The following is a 16,057-nucleotide window of genomic DNA, read 5'->3' as shown; positions in this document are numbered from 1 at the left end:
GTACTTCCCATGGTAAAGTCTGTGATGTGATCATTGATAGGGGGAGCTGTGAGAATGTCGTAGCATCATCAATGATGGAGAAATTGAAACTAAAACAGAAGATCATCCTCAACCATACAAGCTTTCTTAGCTTCGCAAGGTAATAAGGTAAAGGTTCACAAGCGTTACCATATTCAATTTTCTATGGGCAAGAAATATTTCGATGAGTTGCTTTGTGATGTTATATCTATAGATGCATGCCATCTATTACTTGGTCGTCCATGGCTATATGATAGAAAAGTGATACATGATGGGTTCACAAATATGTATTCCTTTGTGAAGGATGGGGTGAAGATTGTGTTAGGGCTACTAAGATAGAGAGCAGTCCCAAACTTTCTAAATGGGAGGGAAATAATCTTTTGTTCAAAACTGAAGTTGAAAAGGCCATAGTGGAATCTTGTAGAATCTATGCCCTTGTTGTTCTAGAAGAGAATGAGGAGAAGCGTGAGTTGCCTCCTACCATGAATACTTTGCTCCATGAATTTTCTGACATTATGTCCGATGAAATTCTACCTGGACTACCACCTATGAGAAACATACAACATTGCATTGATTTCATTCTCGGTGCTAGTCTCCCAAACAAGGCAGCATATACGATAAATCCTAAGGAGCAAGAAGAGTTACAAAGGCTAGTAGACGAGTTGATTGCTAAGGGGTTAGTGAGGGAAAGTATAAGTCCTTGTGCGGTTCCAGCTTTTCTTGTGCCTAAAAAGGATGGTTCTTGGTGTATGTGTGTTGATAGTAGAGTAGTGAACATGATCACAATCAAGTACCGGTTTCCAATTCCACATCTTGATAACCTACTTGATCAATTACATAGTGCTTCTATATTTTTGAAGATTGATCTTAAGAGCGGTTATCATCAGATCCAAATGAGATCGGAAGACAAGTGGAAGACTGTATTCAAGACAGGGGATGGATTGTATGAGTGGATGGTTATGCCATTCGGATTTTCAAATGCCCTATGAATCATATGTTTAAACCTTTTATTGGTTTGTTTATTGTGGTTTACTTTGACGATATTTTAATCGAAGATATTCCTTGCTGTCTACTATGCAAGTGAAGGTCTTAGGATTTGAAGTTCTTAAAGAGCTATACCAAGATGATCCGTATTTCAGTACTATTTTAACTGAATGCATGAAAGGACTAAATCATTTTGTCTTGCAGGATGGATTTCTTTTTAAAGACAATTGATTATGCATTCCTCAATGCTCATTGCAGGAGGCAATTATTCTAGAAGCTCATGGAGGTGGCCTAGCTGGACATTTTGGGCGAGACAAGACTCTTTCGTTGGTGGCGTCTCATTTCTATTGGCCTAGAATGGAGCAAGACATTATAAGGCACTTGGAGTGATGCAAGATTTGTTATATAGCCAAGAGTCATGGGCAAAACACATGCTTGTATACCCCATTACTAATTCCAAATTCACCATGGGAGGAAGTTAGCATTGACTTTGTGATGGGGCTTCATGGTCTTTGTTGATCATTTTTCGAAGATGGCGCATTTTGTTCCATGTAGCAAGACTATGGATGCTCACATATAGCTAACTTATACTTTTGGAAGATTGTGCGAGCGTCGCAGGCGGTGGAGAGGGATAGGTGGAGCGGCGGTTGTTGTCCAGGTTCCGGGAGGGCTATCAGACTTGGAGAAGGGGAGGAGAGGAGAGGAAGCGGAGGGGCATCTCTCGGAAAACATAGGGGTACCTGTATCTCATGCCATTCTTTGGATGTTTTTAAACCCCATCAGCCATTCGTTTCTTTTCCTTTTAAAATCTGTGAGATTTTGTATACGATGACTTTGAAGTGAACTTTTTGATCCAAATGAAATATCTGATGGATGATTCTTTCAAAATATGGTCTAGAAACTTTGAGGTCTCGGCAATCCCGATCGAGAATGGATACCGCGATGAATCACAATGCAGGCGAAAGGTCCAATTCAGTTCTAGAGCCAAGAAGTCAATATCCATCTACACTATATAGTAGAGCAAACAAATCAACATATATCCATTCATCCATCCTTGTTATCCCAGCCGAACAAATTAAAAAGCCACATAGTTAAATAAAAAATGCATATCAACCCATAAATACATCGACTGTTAATGGATCCAATAAATTCCAATGTAAATATTATTGTAGCCACTTTTCTAATTGTATGTAAATAACACAGAACAATATTTCACAGTCCACAGAAAGTTAAAAAACTGTGAAATTAGTTTGCCAGGAGAAGTTCCTTGACCAAATAAAAAAGTACAATAACATGAAAAAATTCATTTGTTGCATTGTATTTGCTGCAATCATTGAGTCGAAGCAAAAAAATTAGTTGCTGCTCTAGACCTCATACCAATTCCATGCTGGCACCAACTCCGGACAGGCATACAGAGAGCTATAACCAATTCCACCATAACATCCAACGACGTATCCACTATATTGAGGAGCGCAGCTAGAAAAAAATGGAGACACATAATGCTGCAAACCTTCATATCTAGAGTCATACAGTGGATAGAAACCAGCTTGGTCATCGTCAAAAACATATCCCCCTCCACCACCAATTATCATATGATCACCGAGACAAGAGTTGATTTCCTTGTTATAGTTTTTCGCAGTCTTAGGCACTGCTTTCTTGACCTCTACTTTCTTATCTTTCAATTCATAGAACCTATTCTGCAATACCTTCTCCGCAGCCTCCACTGAGTGGAATTCAATGAAGCCAAAGCCTCTTACTCGGCCAAAATTATCATACATCAGAGCAGCATATTTAATTTCACCAAACTGCTCGAAAAAACTGCTAAACTCATCCTCAGTCAGCTTAGGAGGCAAACCACCTACAAAAATCTTCCTTGGGTTAAAAGGAATCCGATTTACTTCCTTGTGATGATTTTGGTACCCAAGGTATTTGGGTATGGCCTTTTTCACTTCTACCTGAAAAAACATTATCCAAAAATAAATAAATAGTATACAAAGAAAATTAGACAGACTATGAGAAAGAAAAATACCTACGTCCAAAGCAAGGCTATTTGGGTATAGCTTTTTCACATCTCAGGGCAAGGCACTCTGAGAATGCCTCAATGCCTTATGTACAGGGCTATTGAGGGTGGTGCAGATGCATGATGTATGTGTTCTCCAATATCGAAATTAATTATACTAACATATAAAATTATGCATGTCTAACTTTGTTGCAAACAGTATAGGATTTTGAATTCTCTATCCTTTTTTTCTAAACTAAATATGCCATTTTACATCCCAAATCATTTATCTTGCTTTTTTTACATGAGATTTGTCAGCCGTTTAAACATTTTATATGAAGGAAAAACAGCAAAGCATGTGTCTGATGTTGCAAGCCCTATATAATCAGTTCTTCATTAATTACAGAATATCTTATTAATGAAAAACCTCACAATGCTTTACCTTTCCTGCAACTACAATTTTCACTAAAAGATACCAGATAACATTTCTTATCTTGAGAAATCGCATGTCGAATAAATTGCATGCGACCAAGAATTTCTTTCCCTTTGGCTCAACAAAGTAAAAAAAACAAAGAAGTCCACAAGGAGGAATTTCCACAGAATAATTTTACAAAAATAGAAATAACCAACATAAATAGTTTCATCTTTCTTCTCCAACAACTTTTGACTATCGAGAAAAATTTAGACTTTCCAAAGTGGTCACGCAACCAAGATAAAAAAGATACAGCATTATTGTAATGAGTTTGAAATTAAATAGGAAAGGATGAACAATATCATCCTGTTTTGCAGTCTGGAAAAAGAGAAAGTTAACACCAAATATAAGTCTAACAAGAAATACCAGAAAAGAAAAAGGGAAAGCAATCAACCACATGCTTGTGTTGTAACAAGGAAATATGAATTAACATCAACCTACGAATTTTCTTTCTAAAAAAAAATAATCAATCTACAAGGTCAAATAATAACCAAGAAGAAATATATTTCCCTTTACTTAATGTAAGAAAATAAACAAGAACTAGTCGTTTTGCCGGGAAATATATAATAACCAGGAACTAATCTTTTTTCTATTTTTCAGAGAAATAGTAACAAAGGAGATGGTAAGTAAAATAACCTACAGAGTCAAATAGTAACCACGAACCAACATCTATTCTTCTACGCAGAGAAATAACAACCCAACTATAACCAATTTCTTTCCCTCATTGCAATAAAATAATAACCAAGAACAATGAAAATAATAACAAAAACTAATCCTCCTTTCCTTCTTGGCATTGAAAGAACCAAGATTGAAGTTGCGTATATTCGTTTTTGCAGTCAGATAATAACCAAGAACCAAGCGTAACAAAGAAAAAAGTATAACTGACCTTTCTCCCCAAAATGACGTGCTCTCTGGTCTCGGCAAGAGCCCTCTCAGCGGCTGCGGAGTCGACGAACCTGACGAAGGCGAAGCCCCTGCTGCGACCGGTAATCTTGTTCTCGGCGACATTGGCCCACGCCACCTCGCCGTACTTGGAGAAGTACTCCACCAGCCGGTGCTCCGTCGTTTCCCCCGAAATCCCTCCCACAAAGAGCTTCACTTCGTTCCAAGAGGATGAGGAAGAAGCAGCAGAAGAAGAAGGAGAATAAGACGTCGACGGCTCCATCATACCCCCACCAGAGAGAAGAACTCAACAACGAACAAAGAGATAGAGAGAAAGATGAAAGAATCGATACGATCTTCTGCTTCTATATATAGTGCGGGAGCGGGCCGGGGGAGTTGGTTTTAGTTTCGGACTTGGAATACGTGTGGAGTTCGAATTACTTCTAGAGATAGGATGAGGCAATCAAACGATGAGTTGTAATTACCAAAAAAAGAAAATAAGGATAGAGTTGCAGTAGGAGACAAAAGATGAGCTTGCCACATAGATTCCCCAGAGAGAGAGAGAGAGAGAGAGAGAGAGAGAGAGAGAGAGAGAGAGAGAGAGAGAGAGAGAGAGAGTTTGATCCAACTTTGACCCCACCCAATCTGCTACGCGCCTGAACCCGGAAGCAACGTCCAATCCAAGATGAGTGGGGCACGGGTTAGGTCCAGTCTCCTTTCTCTTGCTTGGGCCTTAGGGCTCGTTTGGTTCGCGGGAAAAGAAGGGGGGAAAGTGTGGTCAACGGAAAAGTAATGAGATGCCTCTTGTTTGGTTGGAGTTTTCAAAGGAGAGAGAAGGGAAAGTTGTATTCCCATAGGAATGTAATTCCCACATTTCATGGGAAAGTCTTTCCCATGAGAAACATGGAAAAGTTACTTTCCCATGAGGCGGGAATCACTTCATTTTTACTTTTTCCCAAAAAGCCCCTTCAGTATTAAAGAAGCATTAAAGAGGCATTAAAAACCTAATTTTTATTAAGGGCATAATAGGAATTATATATAACTTTCCTACGAAAGTAGATGGCCAACCAAACATAAGCACCTTGGAAATTTGTCACTTTCCCCATGGTCAACCAAACATGCCAAAAATACTTTCCTAGGCATCCTCTTCCTAGGAATTTGTTTCCCAGGAATCATATTTCTAGGAAGGAAAATGCTTTCCGCGAACCAAACGAGCCCTTAATTCTTAAGAAGGGACCAAGATGAGTCTTTGGCCAGCTCGCATGCGCCAATGCAATCTTAGTGCAACGGTTTGGACACGGATTATCTGCTGTGGAGCTGTGGAGAGCCAGGGCTCATGGACAAGCTCAAGGACTGCAAGCCTCCATACCCCATTGCACCGACAGAACTAGACCCTAAGCCCCCTTCCTCACCCAATCCATTGTTGGCTTGTTGCAAGTACCATACTGCCCGGCTACCCAGTTTCTCAAACTTGGAATTCCTTCATCAGCCATTGGTTCTTCCTCCAATGGACCCTGATAAATCTCATGGCCTGTTAGCCCAGAGCACAAGCCTTCTTGCAGCGGCCGGAAGTATGGATGCTGCTGCTGGTGCTGGTGCACTTGCAGGAGGTCCAGAGGATGGCTTCTATTGCCCTCAGGCTGCGAGTTTTGGTGGTAGTATATGCTGTCCAAGCTGAAGGCCATTGCTCCCCTTTCGTTGTTCCCGTACTGATGATGGGAGGTACCCCATGTTTGGACCAGCACCTAAGAAATCTTCCAGTTTTGGGGACGGAGATGGCACCATTCTTCCTTCACCACATTCAACAAAAAGGGAGAAAGAAGGATGTCAAAGTGTTCTTAGAAACAGTAGCTTGTCAGGAAGCTGCAAGAATCTAAAGAAAGAAAATTAAGCAGCAGTCGGGACATACCTTGCTGCTGTGATCTGCTGAGGGCTTCCATGATGCAAAGAAACCCGTCAGACTTCAGCGGCATTACAGACAACTGAGAATAGAGCCCCCCGTTCTCGATCCCCTTCAACTCCATAGCAGAGAGAGACCCGAGCTGTTAAGCTTAGGTGGAGACAGAAAGAAGCTGCATGGGACTGCAGAGGGGACAGCAGCATGGGTGGGCTGCGCTTGGTGATAATGACTTGGATTATTTGGTTGGTGATGCGGTTCTGAGGACATCTCCATGTTCATTTGAGGGGAGAGAGAGAAGCCCAACCAGCCGTGCTGCTGCTGCAGCTGTTGCTGTTGTTCATTGACTTCGTCTTCCTCTTTCAGCCTGCTCTCCACTAGGCCTGATGCAAAGAAGCTGAAAGATTTGGAGAACTCAGCCCCCTCGGCTTCTCTCAGAGAAACACCTATGGAGTCCTAGCACCCTCCTGCATTCCATAGGGATCTGTGTTCCGAGAAAGACCAACAGCCCATTGTTCTGGCTTTTCCTTCCCTCCCCACTCTATACTTTTTTTAAGGCCCTTAAACCCTTAAACCCCAGGTCAAGGTAGCAATGCGGCCACAAAGGGTTCTTGACCTGCCCACTGCCCGGAAGAACTTGAAAGGCCGGGCTATTAATGGTGAGGTGGGCACTTGGGAGAGTACTGGGCCCTTTCCTTCTCTACCACCTTATGCTCTCCATCAAGCTGGATGCCGGTCAGAGTGGCCAAAACAAGGCTTGCTATGTTCACGGTCTCATGGCCGAGATAGATTGATTGACAGGCAGAACAACCGTCCAACCAGTCACTTCACAACAGTACTATATAGATCGCAGAAGGATCCTAATTAAATCTATTGTGGCCATCCAAATCATTTTCCAATTAAAAAAAGAATATCAAAATTATAAAAAGTAGATGTTGTTTTGGGGGGAGGGGAATTAATTTGAGTTGATAACGATATATCATCACAGAACCATGTACGAGAGATCGTCCCTGTGGGAATCGGGATGGAGAAGCCGGTTCGCTAAAAACAGCATGTCCATGCGAACTTGCCATGCTATTTAAGGGTACTGGCTGGAGTCAACGGCTGCTTCCAGACAAAAAGTGGGATTGTGGGTCTCCATGGTAAGCTTGATATATTCGAGGACGATGAAAAAGGCCTACCTCTCGTTCCAGGGTATAAGTATACTGCTCTCTCTTCTACCATGCCCTGTTGCATGAGATGTAAAGGTACTGTTTGCTGAAGGAAATCCTGAGTGGAATCCATCAACGCTAACTATTCTGAGGATCGTCCAATTTTTTTAATTAAAATCCAACAAAATCCAAGAGGAATATTGAGTCATAATTAGACTATGCTGAGTATGTCTGAGATCCTTCTCATGCTGTATTATTGTAGGGTTACTTTAGAGTCTCTTCAAATTTTCTATGCATTAGCCTATTACCAATGTGCTTAACTTCTCATTTAGGGACTTTGGATGCGTAGGTGTTGACTAAGTGGTGTTCATAGGCTTTTCTAGGTAAATATCTCATTCTGCATTGTCACGCCCTAGATCCAGAATGCAACATGGTCGTGTTATCGAGAATTATAGCCCACGATAACATGAAGCCAACATTATATTTAGCTTTCAAATCCTTCACAAATAAAACAAAATAACTAAAAGTCTAATTTCAACATCTATTAAATAAAGCCAATATTAGTTTAGAACGTCTGCATTCAAACATAAAAGTCAACTCATAATTCTTACTATTCAGAAAATCAATAACTACAAATTCATAATTCAACTAAAGAACTAAAGTTCTGCTCCGCTATATCGATCGCCAAGCTTGCTAGCGCAAACTCCAAATGTGGACCATCCTTTGTTCGGTTGTTCCTATCAATCCTATTCATCAGGAGAGAGAATTAAAAAAATAGAGGAATATGAGCGACATAATTTAGTAAGTAAACATTAATTTCACTATTTTACCGGATCAAGTATAAGTTCTTTATGTCAATGCATCATTTAAGAAAAATAATAAATATTACAAAATAAGCAGTTTATAATACGATATATTAAAATAGGTCATTAAGCAAATCATGCAATAAACAAATCATCCATCTTTCATAAATATAATACTAAGTTTATTATTGTAAATAAAATCGTAAATCATTTTTCATGTCATGTAATCCTATTATGGATCAAAATATTACTTACAGATATTCGTGCTATGGTCACTATAACCCATGAGAGAGCCATTTTCGTAATCGACAAGAACTAGTCGTTTTGCAGTGAAATATATAATGAGAGTCTTTTACTTATTTTTCAGAGAAATAGTAATGAAGAAGATGGTAAGTAAAATAACCTATAGAGTCAAATAATAACCACGAACCAACATTTATTCTTGCCCTTAAAAGATATATCATATTGTATTATCACACCCTCACATGCTTTTTTTTCATTTAAGTCCTGACATCTAAAGGTCAAAATTCATGCAAATCTAATCACAAGCACTATGATCGGTCTATGGTCAGCCTTGATGAGCTCGTACTGCAGTGTCTTCTAGTCTACATAAGCTATGGGTCAGAACTGCTCCGATAACATTTGTAACAACCTACAATCTTACTCAAAAAATTTAGCAGAATATATTATTTGAATTTTTTTGATCCTATAAAAGTACCCAAAAATTTTCCGGCGAAAAAATACTCGTCTGCAAAGGTTACTTGCTCTTTGGTGTTTAATTTGTTGGATTTGAACATATCAGGAGGCTGGTATTCTGTTTGGTTACTGACATGGGGTTTCCAACACGAAGTCCTCTGCGTTCGGAAATGGAAAACAGTCGATTCTCAGTTTTCTGCTTCTCTGAGTCATCTGCTTCGCTGTAGGATCAGAGAGGTCCGGTTTCCTTCGGACTTCGTCAATGATTGGTGCGGGCAAAATGTTCTCTATACATGGTTTTGAGATTAATTCCGGGAAAGTTGGCAGGGTGAAACTCATATATATATGATTGGATTCACATTAGTACAACACTTGGAGAACTACGGGCCAAGATAATAAGGGGAAGTACTGAAATGGTTTGTATCTTTTTCTTACATGCAGAAGACCATAAACTGAACAAGACTGTAGCAGTCTATGGCTTGAGATCTTTGGAGCAACCTCAACTTGGAGGCCTTCTTTCGTTCCTGCATATTTTTATTTAACAGTGAAAAATTGCTAAGATTTCTTCATATTTGGAGGTAGCATTTTCTTCATGGTGTGCCAAAAATGATTGTCTCGGATCGAGATACCAAGTTCATGAGTCACTTTTGGCATATTTTATGGAGAAAGCTTGAACGAAGTTACTTTCAGCACGTTATATCATCCACAAATCGATAGTCAAATTGAAGTTGTTAGCCGAAGCTTGGAAAATTTATTGAGGAGCCTTGTGGATAAAAATATTTGTCAGTGGGATCTTATGTTAGCTCAGGCGGAGTTTGCCTACAACCGTTGCACAAGACAAACTACTGGTTATGGTCATTTTGAAATAGTATATGGCCTTAATCCAATTAGTCGCTTGGATTTGGCTCCTATTCCTTCAACACAACAATTCAGCAGAGATGCTGATGAGTGAGCCTAGGCTATTAAGAAAATGCATGAGCAGATTAGAGAGAAGATTGTCAAACAAAATGAGAAGTATCGTGCTAGTGCCAACAAGCATCGTAAGCTGATGGCTTTCAAGGAAGGAGATTTGACGTGGATTCATCTTCGGAATGAGCGTTTTCCAACTAGAAAGTATGGGAAGCTAATGGGAAGCTAATGCCACGAGCTAATGGTCCATTCAAAATGTTGCGACGTGTCGGAGAGAATGCTTACAAAGTTGAACTCCCAAGAGACTACGGTGTTTTCAGCTACATTCAATGTATCCGACTTGCCTTCTTATCATAGAGATGAAGATGAAGCTGGTCCAGACTTGAGGATGAGTCCTTTTCAACCGGGGGAGAATGACATGGGTGCTTAAGGAGAGTTTTTTTCAAATAGAGGAGCCAAAAAGAAATTTTGTCTATGGCGATTTTGACACGGGTGCATAAGGAGAGTCCTTTTCAACCGGAGGAGCCAAAAAGAAAATTTTTGTATTGCAATTTATTTTTGATTTATGCCTAAGCAAAGACAAATTTTGGAACGTCTATTTATGTTATTTTTCTTTTTTTTCTAAGTTTAGGATGCTTTTCCTCATGTTTTTTAATATAGTCTTTTTTTCTTATAGTGTTTTTCTTTCTCCTCACGTTTAGGATTATTGATTGTAATTGCTTGAAAAGCATTTCAAACGTGCCTATATAAAGGCATGCCCTATGTTATGTTTTCAGAATTTAATTTCAAGTTTGAGTGAATTAAGGATTAAGCCTTTGGCTTGGCGAGTTCCTTCTTTTGAGTGATCTGTATCTTTAGGCGTTTCTTTGGGTAGTGAGTATGTTTTCAGAATTTAATTTCAAGTTTGAATGACTTAAGGATTAAGCCTTTGGCTTGACGAGTTCCTTCTTTTGAGTGATCTGTATCTTTAAGCGTTTCTTTGGGTAGTGAGTATGTTCTTCCTCTGTATCTCAGAAAAATTATCTTTAAGTGGTGATCACTAAAACTCTATATCCCTAGGGTAGATTTCTTTGGGTGGTGAGTTTTCTTTTTCATCAAACTCAATATCATTTTGGTGGATTTTTTTGGGTGGTGAGTTTTTATCTATCCATTGTTCTTATTCTTAGGAATTTGGGTTCACCATTTATCTTAGATTTTTGGATGGTTTTGGTTTGCTCGTTGTGTTTGTCTTTTCCACTTTTTATTTTTCCGACATCACTTTTTCTCCAAAAACTTGCAAAAAACCTCAAAATAGATATAGAACATGATACATGTATGCTAATTAGATCCATAGAATATATAGTTTTTGCTATTCATTTAAGAATTGAGGACTTTGGTGGTTACTACTAGTGAATTTTGATTATCCTAGAAATACAAACAATAAATTGTTGGTCATTTGAATCATTTTATTTTCTTATCCTAATTCCTACAAAGGAAACTTTTGATGCAAGAAGCACCCGGAACTAAGAGTGCAAATGGGTAGGGTCGGGTCAGATCCTAAGTGACCTCGATCTGATCCGGTTTTTTGTTTGAGTTTTAAGTTTGGACCTAGATCTGACCCGGTTGAAGATCGGATTAGGTCGGATCCCAGTCGGATCCGGGTTGGGTTTGGGTCGGAGTCGGATCCGGATCAGTCAAGCTTTTGGAAAAGAATTTGGGCAAATCTAATTTGGTCATATCATAATTATGAGGTGCTGGGTGACCCATGACTCGAAAGACTTGTAATTGACCTCCAGTCAGAACGGATGACCCATGACTTACTAACTAAGTCGATCTACAAGCCAAATTTCATATCACACTATTTTTTATCTATATGACTGATTGGACGGAACTTGGTGTCTCCCTGCTCCCCCTCTCAGGAGGACAAAAAAAATCCCAGACCTTCTTCCAAAATCCAATTCCATTGCAGAAAACTGGCACATGACCCATATTTAGTTCAGTGTTCCCTCACTTTCTCCCTTCAAAAGTTAAAAGAAACAAAACCAAGAAACAGAAGTAAAAAAAAAAAAGCCAGCTACCGAGACACCAGAGGTACCAACAGTGTAATAGATCGAGAGAGAATCCTGACGGGCCGAGGTTCCTTTGGATTCTGTGAACCTATGCTTGTTGCTATCCTTCCACATTTGAACCCTACTCCCCTTGGGGCTTTTCCTCCTCCTCAATTTTTTTTTTTTTTTTTTTTGGCACAAAACTTTTCCTCCTCGTTGGCTGGCATTTCCCATCCCTTAGAGAATAATAAGACCATGGAAGCAAGCTAACAAGCTCCTATGAAATCCGTATCTCCTTGCTGTCTGCCTTGAAAACCCGCCGTAAATTCACTTAAAAACGACCAATAGTATCACAACTCACACACATACAAAAAAAAAAAAAACTCTCTTTTGTGTTTCCTCTCTTTCTCTTCAGGTCCGTTCAGGTCGGGTCAAGTCCGATTCAGTAAATCCAGACCCGATCTAGAAAATAATTCGGATCCAATTTTAGGATCCGACCCGGATCCGCGGATCCTAAAATTCGGATCGGGTCAGGTCGAGTCACGGGTCGACCCGACCCATTTGCACCCTTGCTAGAAACATCCCTAATTCATGTGACAGGAAACCTTATACTAAATATATTAAAAATACATGTACAAGTGCAAGCCTTAAATCTTTACGTACGGAATAAATATATGTACTTATTTTAGCGTAAGACATGCCCCGTGTTAAAATGGTTGTTATCTACAAACTTATATTACTATAATTATCCTAGTATAATTACTTGAAACTAATTGCATCATAATAATAATGGAGATTCTAATTCAATCTATATCTTGAATGCAACTAGAAGACACGTTGGAAGTTTATGTGTTTTCTTGTTTAGTGTCTTTTATTTCTCCCTCTAGATTTCTCAATTATAGTCCTTTGCCCATTTAATGGGTTACCCTTTATGGCCCATTATTTGATAATGCCGGATTAAGAAGACAATTAAGGCCCAACAATGAGGTGGCAAATTGCATAAAGTGAAATTCGTGAAGTGGCTACGAAGGTTATTATTGGAGGCCAGCTATATAAAATGCTCAGCGAAATTGCAAACTTTTTTTGAGTTCACTCTTTTACAACTGTTGTCGTTTTTTCTATTAAATTCTATTGTATTAAGTATCGTTTTATGTTCCACCCATTTAGTAACGGCTAGTAATGCATGAGGCATTTAGTTGTTTCTCATATGGTTTTCTATTTCATAAATGTTGTTGCTTTACCTGTTAAATTATATCACATCTGGTAGGCTATTATGACCCTTCAATTTAGTAACGGCTAGTAATGTATGAGGTATTTAGTTGTCTCTAATATGGTTTTCTCTTTCATAAACACTGTTGCTTTACCTATTAAAGTCTATTAGAGCAGGTAATTATGGCCCATCAATTTAGCAATGTCTAATAATGTATGAGGTATTTGGTTGTTTCTAATATGGTTTTCTCTTTCATAAACACTGTTGCTTTACCTATTAAATTCTATTACAGCAGGTAATTATGGCCCATCGATTTAGTAACGGCTAGTAGTTCATGAGGTAAATGTTGTTTTAATATGGTTGTTTGGGAGCACACCAAGTGTCTATTGAAGAGGAGGCCATCTATATAAAAAGGGTGCAGGTCTCAAAAGCCAAGGGCACAAACTCTTCTTTTTTTTCCTGCTGTTCTCCGTTCTTTCATGCTTTTCTCATTCTATTTTTTCAGATCTTTCCTTTTTTTTCCTGTTGTTTAAATCTTTTCTTGAGCAATTTAATGTGTAGATTGAGTCATTTTGCTCCACATGGATCATGCACATTTGGAGCTAGATACTCTGCATGAGAGAAGATGTCATGCTGAATTTGAGCTGTTGATATTTTTAAGGAATTAGGTAGAGCGTGAGGACCATAGGGCTTTCATATTGGAAGCAAATACCATTTTGTTAGATAAATCTAATGATTGAAATGTTTGTTAGGAAATAAGCATAAGGACCATTTTATTAAGATCTAACAGCGGAGATACATTCCTCTTCATCACAACAATTTATTTTGTAAAACCAGAGCCGTAATTTATAACATATAATATCTATTTTTAATTTGTAGTATAAATTAGAGCATGAGCAAGCTGAAGAAGTGATATGTGCTAAATAAGACATAAATTAGCCTCTTTTTCATAGCACTTATCATTATTTTAATTCACATATTTTGTAAATTTAACCATAAAAGATGTGTTACCTTCATCATTGCATTTTAATAAATTATTAAAGGTAATTCGAGTTTGATTTGATTAATCGAGTCTAATGTGTGCGGGTCCAGTCCAATAGTTCCCAAGTCATCCACTGTGGTTTAGTTTCTTCTGCATCCAATTGAGTTCAACCTCTCAAGATTAGTTTCATCCTCTCCATGTCGCACTATTTGAACCCATACCAAGATCGTAGATTAGCAATCATCCCATTTGTGATCATCCACTCAAAACCCCACATCCAAACTAATCCAGTATTCTGTAATTCCTCTCACGTATTTAGATTGACTCCAGCCGATTCACAGCTCCAAGTCCAACAAGCCTTCCATGCCAGTCTTCCCCTGTTCCACAACATTCATCTACGCTTCATCCTCCCGAACTCCACACCAATATCCCTCTGAATCATGTCAACATCCTAACATCTCCCAGCAAATTTCGAAATCCCAGCTCTCAGCCGAGTCCCAAGCTTCATCTTTTGGATCATCTCCCAGATTAGATCACCTCCCAGCATCCTTATCTTCTCCACGTCCCAGCCATCTTCCGGACTAATACCAGCAAACTTCCCACGCCTATCCTCATCTTCTCCCGTTCACATTCCAGTCATTCCACAAAATCCTAGCAACCCCATGATTCATCTTCATCTCCTCTGCTTCCGGATTACCTCTCAACCGTCCAGCCAGCCGCCCCCAAGCATCCGTCCGTTCTCAGCATCCACGGGATAAGTTCAAATCTTTCTCCACGTCCGTTCCAGCTCCTCTGTTTCACGCAGTCGCAAGCTTGAATCCAGCCATCCGCTTGGGTAGTTTCACGTCCACGTAATTCTTCCCACACATCATAGCCTCTTGGATTAACCCCAACCAACCGGGACCGACCTCCCATTCACCTCAGGATCTTATTCCTCCCAACGGCTTTCTTCTCATCTTCATCTTTCGATCAACTCCTCTGTTCCAGCTTGCAGCCTTATCCCACGATCACACGTCCATAAACAAAGCCATGTCTTCTCCTCCCAACGTCTTCCCAGCTTGCATCTTTGTCCCCTGTTTCGGAATGGAATCGCATGATCCACGGATAAAATCAAATCCCAGCATCCTCATCCCGTAATCACCCGGATCAGCATCCCGTTCGTGAGCCATATTCTCCTAAATCATCCGCGATTCAAGGGATCGGCTCTCCAGCTTCCTCGGCTTCATCTTCCCAAGCTTCACGACATCCAAGCTTATCCTCCCACCCACATGAAGAAACAGAGGAGGAGGGAGGGGGAGCTTGCGGCTTATAAAAGGGGAGACGTCTCTTCTTCGAAAATCATCTCTTCTCAGGAGGCCGAATCCCATAGAAATAAAAGGGAGAGAAGTTTGGGCATTTCGAGAATAATTTCTCATATAAAAGAAATGAGGAAGTGCTGAGAGGGAGCCGTTTTCAGTAGAGTCGGAGGAAGAAAGGAAGAAGTTCTAGCCATGATTAGGGCTGCAAATGGGTCGGGTCGGGTCGGGTCCTGAGTGACCCCGACCCGACCCGGTTTTTTGTTCGGGTCCTAATTTTGGACCCAGACCCGACCCGGTTGAAATTCGGGTCGGGTCGATGCCGACCCCATCAGGTCATTCGGGTCGGGTCGGATCCGGATCCAATCGGGTCCGGTCGGGTCCATGAGATGTTTTCTCTTGAACAACACATCAAGCTAAAAACAGCCAAGAAAATAGGTTGGCAATCTTAAGTCTGGACAGAAGAACAGGAAGGACACCTGGATGGAGATAAAATAAGAAAGGTTGTGCAACCAAAACGTAACCCATCCTCGTGAGCAAATGGAATGGGTTATCAAGAACATAAATTGTGTTAAATTGACTGTGGCGAAAAATGTGCAAGACTTCTAAGTTCTTCCGTTCTTCATCTGGATTTAACGAGCAGAAGCAGCTCTGGACTTCCAAATCAGCTAAAAACCGAGCAGTAAAAGAATATAGTTTCAATAACCAACCAGAAATGTGGCACCATGAACA

The 16,057-nt window shown here is 39.9% G+C and overlaps 1 protein-coding gene across 1 annotated transcript; it reads right to left on the bottom strand.

The window, feature by feature from the left end:
* Positions 1-2,226: 2,226 nt before the first annotated feature.
* Positions 2,227-4,730, bottom strand: LOC103707559 (heterogeneous nuclear ribonucleoprotein 1-like). The gene is made up of 2 exons (XM_008792091.4): positions 4,360-4,730; positions 2,227-2,957 (listed from the first exon to the last, which is right to left on the bottom strand). The coding sequence occupies exons 1-2, from the start codon at positions 4,639-4,641 to the stop codon at positions 2,367-2,369; spliced, it is 873 nt and encodes a 290-aa protein (XP_008790313.3). The 5' UTR covers positions 4,642-4,730; the 3' UTR covers positions 2,227-2,366.
* Between the last annotated feature and the right edge of the window lie 11,327 nt (positions 4,731-16,057).

The sequence above is a fragment of the Phoenix dactylifera genome, chromosome 1 (genome assembly GCF_009389715.1).
Source record: "Phoenix dactylifera cultivar Barhee BC4 chromosome 1, palm_55x_up_171113_PBpolish2nd_filt_p, whole genome shotgun sequence".
NCBI classification, from domain to species: Eukaryota; Viridiplantae; Streptophyta; class Magnoliopsida; order Arecales; family Arecaceae; genus Phoenix; species Phoenix dactylifera.
This window is presented reverse-complemented; position numbering and strand designations above follow the sequence as displayed.

Excerpts from the sequence above, each read along its gene's own strand:
- LOC103707559 (XM_008792091.4), bottom strand. The coding sequence starts at position 4,641 with ATGATGGAGCCGTCGACGTCTTATTCTCCTTCTTCTTCTGCTGCTTCT. Across the intron at positions 2,958-4,359 it reads ACGTCATTTTGGGGAGAAAG|GTAGAAGTGAAAAAGGCCAT; the intron begins GTCAGTTATACT and ends ATGTTTTTTCAG.